This window comes from Cinclus cinclus, chromosome 21 (genome assembly GCF_963662255.1).
Source record: "Cinclus cinclus chromosome 21, bCinCin1.1, whole genome shotgun sequence".
NCBI classification, from domain to species: domain Eukaryota; kingdom Metazoa; phylum Chordata; class Aves; order Passeriformes; family Cinclidae; genus Cinclus; species Cinclus cinclus.
In genome coordinates, this window is record NC_085066.1 from 577,192 (window position 1) to 591,810 (window position 14,619).

General features: G+C 40.0%; 1 protein-coding gene across 1 annotated transcript in view; it reads left to right on the forward strand.

The window, feature by feature from the left end:
* Nucleotides 1-14,619, forward strand: part of HECW2 (HECT, C2 and WW domain containing E3 ubiquitin protein ligase 2) — a 92,378-nt gene that overhangs the window by 51,463 nt on the left and 26,296 nt on the right. The window contains exons 9-16 of the mRNA XM_062506594.1: nucleotides 1,089-1,184; nucleotides 3,545-3,695; nucleotides 4,054-4,157; nucleotides 6,442-6,566; nucleotides 7,173-7,358; nucleotides 11,090-11,224; nucleotides 12,928-13,030; nucleotides 14,063-14,159. Of these exons, the coding sequence (XP_062362578.1) occupies nucleotides 1,089-1,184; nucleotides 3,545-3,695; nucleotides 4,054-4,157; nucleotides 6,442-6,566; nucleotides 7,173-7,358; nucleotides 11,090-11,224; nucleotides 12,928-13,030; nucleotides 14,063-14,159 (997 nt within the window). The remainder of the gene's footprint in view (nucleotides 1-1,088; nucleotides 1,185-3,544; nucleotides 3,696-4,053; nucleotides 4,158-6,441; nucleotides 6,567-7,172; nucleotides 7,359-11,089; nucleotides 11,225-12,927; nucleotides 13,031-14,062; nucleotides 14,160-14,619) is intronic.

Here is a 14,619-nt window from a genome sequence, read left to right on the forward strand (position 1 = left end):
GAAATATCTAAAATGTGTTTACTTTAAAATTGGATGTATTTTAATTCTCGAGAGAGTAGTGAGGGGGTTGAAGAGGAGGAAAGAATTCCACAATATTACCCTGCTCACTAATGAAGATGGTGATGAGGAACAAAACTCCCCTAAAGTATGAAATACAAAATAAAATTTATATTTGTCTCTTTTCTTTTGAATATTTTATATTAGCATTAAAACATAAGGGTAATCAAAAGAAAGGGGAAAGGAAGAAGAATCATTTTTTTGTCAACTTCAGGCTCTTTATCTTCCTTTTTCCAGTTCCTTCTCTATACAGATGGATCCTAGCACATTGGAACCTTGGGAGAAAAGGAATGTGTTACCCAAGTTAACACTATAAAACTCTTATTGATTCTAAAATTATTTTAACAGTTGAGAATTTTCTGTCTCACTAAAATCACTGAAAGTAGAAATGTGTCCCTAATGAATTGTTTCTAAGCAACTTAAATAATGGCTTATCTGTTCAGTTTCTTCAGGGACTGAAGTGTATCAATAGAGTGGGTTTCTGAATGCATCTTTTTCATAACATACCAAGAGTTATATATGAGTAATAACTTATTCTCTTCATAAACAGGTTGTTGACTTGGAAATAATAATTTTGGTGTGTAGTTCAAATACTGTCAATATTTTACAGCATTTTCTAGACATTTGGGATGCTCTTTATTAGGTGTCAGATTGCATCATGTTTTTCTGATGAGTTTGGCTGCAGCAAGGAAGGACACATCTCCCACTCGTAAGGTTTCTGAGGAGGCCAGGTGGAGCTTTGTCCTGGGGTATGGCTCAGGCACAGATTGTTTCTGTGCCCTGGCTTTGGCTGCTCGCAGATGGATGCAGCACATCCCAGAGGTGATGTTTCCAGGGCCAGGACGTGCCAGAGGAATCACTAGCCTAAAACTGTCAGCATAATTTATTTTGACCCCAAGAATAGATGACTGTTAGATATGTCCTGAAATATCATAGTCCTGCAGAAGCTTTAACACAGCTTGCTCAATTTAGAGGCAACTCTAGGGCTTCCCCACATGGACTGAAAAAAATAATTTGTGTTTTGGTTCCAGGTTCTCCTGCCAATGGCCATCAGCCCTTGAGGTCCCTGCCGTCGGTGCGTCAGGATGTTAGCCGGTACCAGAGGGTGGATGAGGCTCTGCCACCAAGTGAGCTCCTCCATACTTTAACTGGGGGACAGGCTGCCTGGGTCTCATTGCTGAGAGTTCGTTACTCTTCCTTTTTGAAAGTGGAACCTGAGAATGAGCAGCTGACAAGTTGGAAGTGAGGAGTGATGACAGTTGAGTCCAGTGTTGCTGTTGTGATAATTGCAGCTGGTGCCCACAGACCTGCTGAGTGCCACTTGTGCAGAGCTGGTGCTGCCTTTCCTGCCTGCAGTGCCCAGGGACAGGGAGATGAGGTGGTGGTGCTTGTGAGGCCCTGCGAGGTATTGGGCACTCTGAAATCTCTGAATACTTCTTGTGTGGTAATGATTTATAAAGGAGTATACAACACCTTTCATATCTGCAGATTAACTTAAAGGTGTCTGTGCTTTCCTTGCATTTATTGAGACAGAGTGAAGGTTTTATATTTAAATAAACCTGGGCATTAAGCAACAGTTAGATGAGCCTTAATGAACATATGAATTGTAATTTCTGTGATGCACATGAAAAATACATTGGTCTCAGTTATTGAACTTATTCACTTGCTTAAATTTTGACGAGTGAAAATCTATTCAGTATTAGGTATTCAAAGAACCACCCTCCCCCCCCCCAAAAAAAAACAAAAAAGTACATAGCTGATAGGCAAACATTGCTTTAAATCAAATATGCAAAAAAAAGTAAATTCAGACACACTGAAGTCTGTGGCAAAGCTGTGCTACTTAAAAGGAGTTGGGAATTAAGATATGTAGTGTAAAACGAGCAGATCCCTATTTCCCAGTATGCTATGGGGCTGTGTTTGCTCTGTAATTGGAGCAAGTAACCAGAAGGAGCCTGATGGCAGGACACAGATATAAATGTGTGTGGAAAGCCAGGCTGATGATATGGTTGTGCTCCCTGCTGGTTCTGTTATAATCAGATTAATCCTGTGTGCAGTTCTTTGAGTTAATTAACTGTCACACTATTATACCACTTCTACATTTTACAGAACTCTGTCAGGGAGACAGATATTTCAGAAATGCACAGAGATATCTGGTCCAGTTCTGTGGTTTCAGAAGAAAACTATACACTGCAATAACTACTTGGGAAAATTGCTGAAATGTTAGTGAAAAAAGCTTTGGCTGTGTAGTATTTTAACAATTCTAGCACTTGCTGGGTTTCTGCACAGTCATGCATGGTGTACACATCACCCCTTTACAGTCAAAGCCAAATACAATCTCTAAGTAAACAAATAATTTGCTAATATGAGTAAAGTCTACTAATAATTGCCTAGATTCAGTTTTTTTTTCCTCCAAAGATCTGCTTTCAGATATGTGGCAGGTTTAATATTTTAATATCGAAAAATCAGTGAAAATATTAAGAACATGATTTTGAGCTGTAAACTGTAATTTCATTTTAATTTGGGTTATATTTCATTTGTTGTTTCACCAGAATTTGAAAGTAAGGAGGAAAAATATGTGTACTTCTTTCAATCTTGTGTTAAGTCAAGTTAAAGAACAAAAGAAAGAATTTAAACATTTATCTTTTATTTCTACCTATAATGTGCAACAATATGCTCCGGTTCTTACATTCCTGGGGAAAAATTAACAAAGCTTGACCATGAAACCTCGATGAATGACAATTTTGCAATTCAGCAAGCTATTTGTAACACATTTAGCTAACAGTGTTTTGATGGAATGTAGCAGATGCTTTACTTTGGAAACCATTGCCCAGGTGTTAGAGCTTGTGTATTTAAAATTAAATGCAGGAAAAAATTATTTTCTTCTGCAAGAGCATGTTACAGAAATGCTGACTGTGTCAGAATTGGACTCGAAAAATCCCATCTTATTATACAGTGCTTTAGGGCTTGACAGTTAAGCAGGATAATGAATACACAAATGTACACTGTTAGAGGGTTTTTTGTTGTTTGCTTTTTTTTTCCACAATGAACAATATTGTTCTTTCTGGAGTACTTGGATGTTTTATTTTGTTTACAAACTCCAGTTTAAAAACTTGAGTATTTTTATTTTATCAGCAGATAATACTTTCACTTAGACTTGCAATATAGATACTCTCATCTAGACACCTTCTGAGCTCTCAAAGACTTTTCCAACTGATGTGCTAAATGGTTTGCATGTTTTCTGTAGTTTCAAGTGTCTAAGAATCAGGCATGTCCATTTCTGTATAGATGTGTATTTTTTATATACATATGTATATGTCTATGTTGTAGTAGTAATTGTTATTATTATTTTTCTTTTTTTTTATTATTATTATTATTATTATTAGAGAGACTTGAAACAATCAGTGGGGTTATAAAAGTGACAGAGCTCAGACAAATCAATGAATAAACCCCAGCCCCCCATAGTTTACAGTATTTTATTGCTCCTTAGACTGGGAGGCTCGCATTGACAGCCACGGACGGATTTTTTACGTGGACCACGTGAACAGGACAACAACATGGCAGCGACCCACAGCTCCCCCAGCCCCACAGATTCTCCAGAGGTCCAATTCCATTCAGCAGATGGAACAGCTCAATCGCCGGTGAGAATTACCCTTGGTGCTTGTGAATTGGTGTGCTTGAAAGCTGCGTTTACCACTGCAAGGTTGAGTGTGGAGACAAGGCCACAGCTGCCCCCCCAGCTGGCCTTATGTGGTTATTTTTTATGTGGCTGTGGCTCTTAGTTTGCATGTGAGCTTCCAGGACTTTTGTGTTCCATCTGTGATCTTAAAAAGTAATACATCTGATGATTATTGTCAGAAATTCAAAAGACTATTAATGCAGAAATCAGAGGTCAATATATTAACCTACATGGCAGAAAATACGGGCAGGCTCTCTTGGAGCCAGAACTGGGTCATAGTTACCATATACTATATATAAAGTCGAGTTTTCCAACTCTAGGTACCAGAGCATCCGAAGAACAATGACAAATGACAGGCCTGAAGAGCACACAAATGCCGTGGATGGAGCTGCAGAGGAAGCTGAATTTCACCATTCTAATTCAGGTTAAATTTTTTTTTCCCCTTCTCCAAAGAAGGGAGCACTCATCTCATAGATGGTTTAGTGAGAGTACATAAGGCAAACCCTGACTTCTTCCTCTGAAAGTTTGTGTGAAAATGAAGCCATTTGTTTTCATTGCTGTTTAGTTTTGAAGGTTATAACTCAGCCTGCTCAATATGCTGAAGAGAAGATTGTAAGATTCAAAGGACTTTTCTGTCAGTACCAGACTTGTTTAGAGAGCAGGACATTTGCAGTGAAAAAATGTAAAATTGTGTGGTCTAGCTTACAAATATTTTGACTCTGCTAATGCAGTTTGAAATAGTAGAATGTAGAACTAGAAGGGTCTTCAGGCAGTCATTGACTACATCTCTGTAGATAGATTGGATGACATGTTCCTAGGCCATACTTGCCAAATGCTGTCTCATGAGTTCTTGTGTTCGCCACTTGTTGGACATTCTTTAATTTTTTTAGACAGTCTACTCATTATTCTTCTTATAACATACCCTTAAATCTATTGCTTCCTAGTCTTTCCTTGTGACTTCTGGTTTGGGGTCTCAAATTAGTTTTTTGGCTTACTCAGGATTGTGTTGAGTTGGTCTTCAGCTTCTGAGGAATATTTGAGAAAATCAGATAAAGCTATGACTCTGCTGTATGGAAGAGGGTGTGTCTCCTAAATTAATCTGATATGCAAGCAGTGTCACCCTTTTTCGAATTTCAAGTCATTGTAGAACTTCAGATTTACCCAAGTGTTCCGTTTTATTACTTGTAGTCTTCCCTTCTGTTGTAGCTGTTTCCTGTTCCATCTTTGTGCATGTGCAGCCAGATGGTTTGTGCTGTGCACGAATCAGCTTTAAGCAAATTTAGGCCAAACCCTAAGCAGCAAATTCAGCTGAATAAACTTTTCATAAGCCAAATTCATAAGCCTCAAACTGCTATAAAGACCCACCTGGTGACCCATTCTGGTTTGCAGATTGCCTGGACTATGACAGAGGGCTTACCTGCTGCATGTCACAGCACCTTCCAGGGTGTGAGATTTGCCTGGTGTACACCCAGGTTTTGTACCAGTACAGAGTTCACTGTCACTTCAGTGAGTGTCTGTAAGACACTTCCAGCCCAAGTATTCAGGCCCAGCCTCAGGAGCCTTTGTGCCACTCTGCCCCATTCATGACATGCTTCAAGTGGGACAGCTTGAGGTCTGTTGTTTAGGAGTGTTTCCAAAAAGCCTCTTGTTCATTTATTTTACCAATTACCTTTTCACTTCCTGGTGTCCTCTCGTGTTTATTTTCTCCATTCCCTTTTCCCTAATACTTAACCTATGCATACTTAGAATTTTACCTTTGTTATTGTCCTCTTCTTTTGTTGTTTTTTATTGATTTTCCCTCAGTTTAGTGTCTCATTCACTGCCTTCTTGCTCTGCTTGTGTGCTATGATCTTTTTACATCTGTGATAGCTGTGGTCTACATGATTAATACTCTTTTGATGGAAAAGTGTGCACATACTGCAATGTGTAAAAAAAGAAACTGAAATGTAGATGGCAGCACACATTTTAGTGTAGTATCACTGAAGACCAAATGTGAACTTGCAGTTTTTCGTTTACGTTAAAAATATGCTTCCAAATATCTTCAAAGAGAATTGGGGACAACAATTTTGACATTGTAGCAAACACCACTCAGTATATTTTCACTTCTTTCCAGTACTGAATTAAAATCAGGGCACTTCTGTAGTTGCTAGGAGAAGACACAAATGTTTATTGAGAGTTGAAACTTAATAGGTACTTCCTTGCCAACCTGATTCTTAGTTACGTAAGCTGCTTCAATACTGCACCAAGACTGGGGCTGTGGTAATGGTAGATTCATTGTTTGTTTTTTAAAAAGGAATAAAACATTTATAAGTGTACAATAATGTTTATATCCATTAGTTAGCATTTAAAAGGAACTTACCTGAATACAGCAACAGTATAGCAGTGCAGGCATGCCCAGGGGACTTTTCTTGCATCTTAGACACAAGCACAAACTTGGTGACCCAAATAATTGAATGTTTGTTTTTTTTAAAGATCGTTGGCCAAAAGCCATAAATAAATGTTACTAAACTAAAATTGTAGTATTTTCAGAAACTTCAGTGTTATTTTAGAAGAAATTCAGGTACACTTACGTGGACAGTCCTCAGTAAATCTGAAATAGTTGTGTATTTAATGCTTTCCTTGCTTGTGTCATTCACATCAGTATAGTTGTTTGCAGGGATCCTTTGGTAATAACTGCTGGAAGTCTTTGTCATTTACTTTGCTCTTAGATTTTCGAAGAGAGAATGTGCTGCCTCACTCTACCTCCAGATCCAGGCTTACTTTATTGCTCCAGTCTCCCCCTGTGAAATTCCTTATCAGCCCAGAGTTCTTTACAGTGCTGCATTCTAACCCTGTGAGTATGGTGGCTACAGCTCAAAAGCTTTCATAAATACGTGCTTATAAATGCAGTTGTTTTGTGTACAAATGTACTGCTCAGTGTTTGATGATAAGATATTGGTAGTACATAGGGAGGCTAGATTCACTCATCATTATCCCCTATCAGAGCCATCCTAGCTCTGCATTATAGCAGTTTTTATTTTCTACTCAATTCTTCATCTTTCTCATGATACAAATTAATTTGTTTATGGAAGCAATAGCTTTCTTACTGTGCTTTGCACTGTCCTGAGAAATCCTGAGGAAGACCTTGCTGCTTAATGGCAATATTTGTTTCCCCCAGATTGCCTGGTTTATATCAAAGTATATTAGAGGTCACACTGAACAAAAAACCGTCTTAATATATATCTTTTCCTTTTTTGCATGCTCTTCAGTGCTTGTTTTTGCATAGGTTCACCCCCGTCCCACCCCCCAGCATTTCTCTGTGTAATGGCATTTACAGTGTAAGGAGGAGCAACGGAAGGAGTAGCTTTTCTTCTGCAGGCCCACTTACAATGAACAGGGCTGTCTTTTGTGGTCAGAGCAGTTTTCTCTTTAAAATCCTTTGCTGCTACATGTCTTTCAGAGTGCCTACCGCATGTTTACAAATAACACGTGTCTGAAGCACATGATCACCAAAGTCCGGCGGGACACCCACCACTTCGAGCGCTACCAGCACAACCGGGATCTCGTGGGCTTCCTCAACATGTTTGCCAACAAACAGCTGGAGCTGCCGAGGGGCTGGGAGATGAAACACGACCATCAGGGCAAGGTAACTCTGCAGTGCTGAGAGGGCCTTGTGTTCATCAGGTTTCTGAGATCAAATGGATGCACTTGAGGTAAAACGGGACAGTTCCGGCGGGGATCACTGGTGGGTGTGTAATCAAGGAGAGGAAGCACTGAATAAATTCCTACTGGGATTTCCTCACTTTGAATTAGTCTTAGTGTTGCTCATTTTCATCATGTTGAATTGTCTGTGTCACAAGTGCCACTTGTGGCCAGTGGAAAAGCCCATTCAGCACTCAGGAGTAACCATGGCCAGTACTGGCGAGACCAACCTGAAACTGGATCTGCCTCTATTAAAGCATAAACCTAAAAAGAAGCAAGTAGAACTTGGCCATAACACAATATGTAATTATATTTCCTTTCCTTAAATACTCTTCCCTGCTGAGAAGAGGTTTTCCTTTATTTTTTCAAGCGTATCCCAGGAAGAGCCTGGTGCTCTAGCTCACGAGGCACAGTGATGGTTCTGGCCGCGGTGCAATGCGATGTGGTTTTCACTCCCCCACGGTAGCGTGGTGCTGCTTGCCTCTCCTCTTCATGGGCTGTCTTCCAAGGTCAGCTGGGGTCTGCCCACCTCTGAACTCCCTCCAGAGCTGCACAGCAAAGCCCAGCTGCCCACTCCTCTTTGGTTCCTCTTGTGTATCCCCTACAGGAGATATCATGCAGTCCTCCCTGAAAGGTCTGGTGGACTACAGTGTAGTTTCTGATGGGCATTACAGATGATCCTTCATCAGTAACCAACCACAGGGAGGCAGAAAGCCATTAGAAAATGTGATAGCAGGAGGCATTATATAGGCTTAATAGTCCCCTGAGCTGAACTTTGAGATTCTGCCTTGCTGTGTCAGTGTGCATACACACAGACATCATACGGATAAGTGCATTTGTGCAGTGTGTGTAAGCACATCTCCATATTTTAAAGACAGATGCAAGTCTTTGTGCTTTTTAATTAGATCTCTGCAAGATATGCAAATACATAGGAATTTCTTAGAGGACATTTTTTATTTTTTCTCTCCACAATGAAAAAAATCAGCAATTGATTATTGAAGTCTTCAATAGGAAGAAAAGGTATATAAGCAAGCTTCTTAGATTTTAACTGGAAGATTAATTAGGGCAACTGTTCATGTTTAATGGGCTAAATATAGTTCTGTCACTACCTATTTTATGTCAGTCTCTTCAAGCATTGTAGATTCATGGATTATAGCTAGGCAGAAGTTATGAGAGGAATTTTTTTGGAAGGAGATTGTGAACCACACTGTGTTACGAGCTGTGTGCCAATGTCCAGATTAGCCCAAAGCATTGAAGCTCCAATGGTTATCTTCAAACTTCCAAGTGCTATTTTATGCTTTTATTTTTGTTTTTTTTAAGGCAGGCTACTACGAGCTGACATGCAACTATACATATTTCATAAGATATTACTATCTTCATGTCTAAACTGAGTTATTATTTAAATAGAATGCTATGGAACACTGCATGCAATACTAGAGTGCTGCATTAACTCAGAACTGAGTGGTGCAGCTCTAGGTGGTACTACCTCCCATCTCTTATATTGAATCAGGATTTTTTAAATAATTGGTTTACAATGTGGTATTGACTTAATGAAATCAACCTGTGTTTTGCTGGAAGCACTTTACATCTTACAAAATGTAAACAGGCTAGATAAAAGACATAGAAGGACTTAAAAAAACCCAAACCAAGCACTTGCTAGTAAAGTAGGTAGATCTTGCCAGCCATGAGCAAAATTTTCAGAAAGAGTGGCTGTGTTCCAGCAGTCTTCTTCCAGTCATATGTCAGGCCCCAAATATAAATTTCATGATGGTTTTCATTCTTACTGGGTTTGTATTCTCTAACCTGTGTACTTGCACTGTGAGGTGGCATCGTTTGTCAAGGTAAGCAAGTCCTGCATCAGGCTCAGATGTAGCAATTAAAATTTCACTTATTGAATACACTTTACAGTGTTTGAACTGTGGAACAGTTTCACTTGGATATGTGTGACTATGCCAGATGGTCAGAACAGGGTTCTTACTGCTCAGGTGGTGGGATTCGTTCCTTGTAGGCACAAGCTGCAGGCACAGGTATTGCTGTTGGGGGTGTAGGAGGCTTGGTGCTCTTTTCTGTAGCACTTTCAGGGTTCTGCAACTGTGGTGTTTCTCGATCTGCTTCTCCTTCCTTGGGAAATGGAGGTATGAACATTTTCTCCCACCACAGTCCATAATGGCATTTAGTTGCTGTATAGCATGACACACTGGTTTGTATACCTACCTGCACAGCAGTCAGAAGAATTGCATTTTCTCTGGTTTGGTTTTCCCAAGCAGTCTGAAACAATGATTCCATGAATACTAGAAGCTGGTGTTGCTGCCAGGAGAGTGGTTCTGCTCTCCTCTCCTCTCATCCCTGGTGAGCTGACCGAGGTTAGAGGAGCCAGCAGAGAGAGGGACAAAAAGAGTAATTTTAGCCTGGACCAGCTCCCCTGATGGGTTCACTGCATGGCTACACAAACACTTGTACCAGCACAAGACAGGAAGAGCACACAGGGGATGAAACAAGTGGTCAGGAGGGGGAATGATGAGAATGTTTCTTTTGCTGACACCACAAGAATAAATTGTTTGTGGAACTGTGGTCACTCACTGCTAGCCAAACACAGAAATGGCTCCTGCAGTCCCTGACCACCTCTCTGCTGGTCCAGATTCTTTGATTCCTCGAACCAGATGCCACTTTCCTGTAATTCTCCTGCTCAAAACAGATCTTTTTTTGCCACTTCCACATGTTTCCAGTATTGTGACAGAAAACACGGAGTGTGTTGAAATAGAACAGTGCTGGTTTCCAAGTGCAACACTGGTGTTACAAAAAGTTTAAATTTCAGGGCTAAAAACCTTTTTGGTTCAAATTGGGTAGAATTGTAGGAGGTTTTGATTTTCCAGCATACATGTTCCTGTGACCTTGTTTTCAGCAAATGATTGACTGGCCAATATGTAGTTGTTCTCATCAGTTGCCTGAATTACATTTTTTTGTTGCCATCATCTTTGTGTTCTTGTCTGACCTTTCCTTTTGTTGTTTTTTTTTTTTTTTTTTTTTTTGTTTTTTTGTTGTTTTTTTTTTGGTTGGGTTTTTTTTTGCCTTTTTGGTTTTTTTTCGTTTGGGGTGCTGCTTGAGGGTTTTCTTTGCATTTTGTTTTAGGCTTTAGGAAAAAAGGTCAATGAACTTACAATAGTTGCAGCAGGAATATGGCAAAAATGCCTGTTGGTCTGTAATCATAATTCATCACTGGATGCAAGCATACACTTGACATATATACAGCCAATTGTGTTCCTAATTATAAGGGAAATACTTCACAAAAGGTAATGGGTTTGCCACTTAATGACACCTTTTTAGATCCTTATAAGGGAATGAAAAGGAGAATACACCAGGATTACTTTTATTAAATATTCAAATCTTCTCTTCTTGACAGTCATAATAAAGCTTCCCACTTCTGATGCTTGTCAGATGAGGATTTCAAAGGACTTTATAGACACGAACAAAGTAAGGCATTAAACAGTTCATCCCTTCAGTGGGATGGAAAAGTGTTATCCCCCTTCTGCAGAAGGGAAATGCAAGCCACAGTAGCGGATTTTCCACAGCCCCACCTGATCAGATGAAACGTGGATCCCCGGTAGGTGTTAACCTCAGACACAATTCATAAGAAAAGGATGGGCGCTGAGCCGTCTCTGCCGTGTCCTTCTGCAGGCTTTCTTTGTGGACCACAACTCGCGCACCACGACGTTCATCGACCCACGGCTGCCCCTGCAGAGCAGCAGGCCCACCAGTGCGCTGGTCCATCGGCAGCACTTGACTCGGCAGCGCAGCCACAGTGCTGGGGAGGTGAGTGGGGTCTGGGCCTCCTCCTCGGGAGCACCAGCTGCCTAGCACCATCCTCTTTCACCTCATTCCATCTGGGGAGGAGCATGATTCTTCTGGAACAGCGCAGCAGTCATCCGTAAGGATTTATTATTTTTTCTGCTAGCTGTTGTTGAGGAAAAATATCAAATGTGAGTTTTTCTTATTTTGTATTCACAGTAACCCTACTTAACCACATGAGAGCATCTGATTACAGATTATGGATTCCCATATCCAGTCTTTCCCTGACAAAATGTGTATTGTCTAGCATGGTGTCTGCCCAGTGTGTTCATATATAACTGCAAAATGGGGGGGGAGGAAAGATGCATGTGTGACTATAAATCTAGTTCTGCAACTTTCCCACAAAGTATAAAAAAAATCTTAACACATACAGCTTTATCAGGCTGTTTTATGGCATTGAATATGTATTTCATCTCTACTTTCTAATCAGAAATACTTGGAAAACACTATTTTGTTGTTAGCTTGTTCACTGGCTGTCCCCATATTGTTGTTGTCACTTCCTTATGCTTGTAACCTTGTGTATGCACAGTGACTTGGACTTCAGTTGTAGTTTATTTATAAATCTCCATACTGTCGGCTGTAGGTTGTCTTTTCAGGAAAGGGCTATTCCACACCAGGAATTAAAGATAATACAATTCAGAATAGCAGGAGAAGTGCTCTCATTTATCCTTTTCTTAGCTCAGTCTTGTGGCAGATGAAGGTCTGCCAGACCTCTGTTTCAGAGCAAACATGAATCTTGTCTGCCATTTCTCTAACAGGGCTTCCACTGAGCTGCAGCAAGTGCCACAGCACTGGCTGCATATCTTGTCACATCCTGTGTGAACATGGTTTAGTCAGCCCCCCTCCAGTGTCAGGTATATTTTGCAAATGGTTTTAAACAGCATTTTCCATCGTTTTAGTGATGTTGTGTATAAGGCAAGAAAGCTTAGAAGTGTCTTCATATAGCCATTTAGATCTTGAATAGGGTAAAGCAGTTATTTCTGTTGTGATTGATTTGTAGCTGAGCAGATATATGTTTTTCTAAGAACAATTTTATATTGTTGTTCTACCCTAGAAATTGTTCACATGCAATTTTTTTAAGCCCCGAAGGTGAATACAAGAAAAACAGAACAGTGTTTCTGAATTATTCTAGGAGCCATGTTTTTACCAGTTTTGGTCTTGTTTGCTTTGCCTGAATGTGAACTCACTTCTTTGTTCTCCTTTGAGGCTTCAGCCACAAACTTTTTTCCACTTCAAATTTAGGGAAACTCTGTTCATGCGCAGAGGTAATGGGGCTGCTAATGTAGCAGCAGAATTTGGTTTCCAGAATGTTTTGTATAAAGACATCTATGAATTACAAAACACAAAATTAAATTACAAAATTAAAAAAGGTATCCCAGTTTTAGTTTTTTTTGTCTCTTTTCAGAATAGGACTGTTTTAAAATAGCAGTAAATTTTGCATCAGTTTTCATCCTTCCTATTAATGGGTCCAGTATGCTAAATAATGTTTTGCTAGTACCTGTCCTAACAGCACAGCTGCTTCCTGCTGCAGTGGTTACTGGGGACAGTGATCAAGCAAAGCCTTGTTGTACGTGTTTGGTTTTAAGTTGCACAGATTCTCACTTTTCTGTGCCTGAGGGCATGTGCTGGCACAGGGACACTCACTGTGGTTATTTGCATGTTTTCAGGTCGGAGAGGACTCCCGTCATTCAGGACCCCCAGTTTTGCCAAGACCATCCAGCACATTGAACACAGTCAGCAGAGCTCAGTACCAGGATGTGGTTCCAGTGGGTATGTCAGCATCCAGCCTCCTGGAGGAGTTCTCCACCACGCAGGGGTGATGGCAGTGTCACTGCTGGGGTTTCCAGTTGCTTGGGATGGGTAGAAGTCACCATTTGTTATGATCCTTCTGTCCACCAGGATTTCCCCACTGCTGAGTTGGAACCTTCAGAGCTGGAAGTGTGCAGAACAAAATAACTGATGTATTTTACTTCCCTAGCTCACATATTCTGTGTTCTCACAGGATGAACTGATGCCAGGGAGTCAGACTGGGGCCTAATTGGACTCCATGTATTCCCAGTGATTTTTAATATTTTTTTTTTCCACAACTAGTCTGAGCATCTGTTTTGGCAGGACTACAGAAAGTGTTAATCAGCTTGGAATTAGTCATTAGCTTTCTGTTCTCAGTTACACACACACAGAGTTACTGACTTCTATGCCACCACGTACAGAATTTAGCTTATTAAATCTTAACAGCTGTCACATTGTGCTAAATCAAGATAAATTAATCTGATTAACTATAACTGTCTCTTTGTACTGTGGCATGTTTACTTGAAAACCTCAGCCCATTTAAATCATGCCCTTTGCCATGGACATGGTGTGCATGCTTTGCAGGCTCAGCCATTAATGAGGATTTGATAAGGGTGTTTCCAATGGCTGCTTAATGTTTGAGCACAGATTTCAGTGCAGTGAAAACCAGGGTCCCTGCAATTTTATTCTAACAGTAAATATTCTGCTTTGACCTTAGATAAGAGTGTGAGTGCTAAAATATAAAATAAAAAATGTTAGCAATTGCTAACAGAATTATAGCTGTTAGCAGTGGAAAGGATCTGTCACAGTGAGATTTGGTTCATAATTAAGAAGTGTGTTCCTTAAAAAAACAATAGAGTTGGTAGCCTTACATACAAAAGTACTAACCCAATACTTCTAAACTTAAAACTGTGAGGGTGAAGTATGTCATCATTGCTGAAGGCTCAGAAGGAATGGCATCCTTCGTTTTGGGATATCCTTGTTTCAGCATGATATTTTTGTTAATGTTTTCAGCTTACAATGACAAGATAGTTGCATTTTTACGGCAGCCCAATATTTTTGAAATTCTACAAGAGCGTCAACCAGATCTTACTAGGAATCATTCACTCAGGTAAGAACATTAGTGGAGTTTCCTCTTCCCATTTCAGTAAAAATGCTAATTACAGTTAGCTACTTTCATTAATTAACAGTGGAACATAACAGATTGTAGACTTCTGGTGCATTCAAACATATTCATAAAGCTGTGGGAAATAGTTGTTTACTGTATTTCTGTGTAACAGCCTGTAACAAGGTTGAGGAGAACAGAGGTAATGTATTATTATTATCAAATAAAGGTACCTACAAGAAAATTTTTGGAACAACTGGCGTAAGAGATTTGCTGGTGTCTTCCTAAAGTGCCAGGATGGCACAGCAAATGTGCCCATTCATTTGGGTATGTGTACAGCTGGGAGCATGAGGCAGAATGGCATTTGGGTTTATCCTTATCTTTGTAAAGCACATTTACAGAAAAGCTGTCCTGACCTCATGATGTCTGGAGGTAGTCTTACATCAATCAGAATTTTTGATGTCTC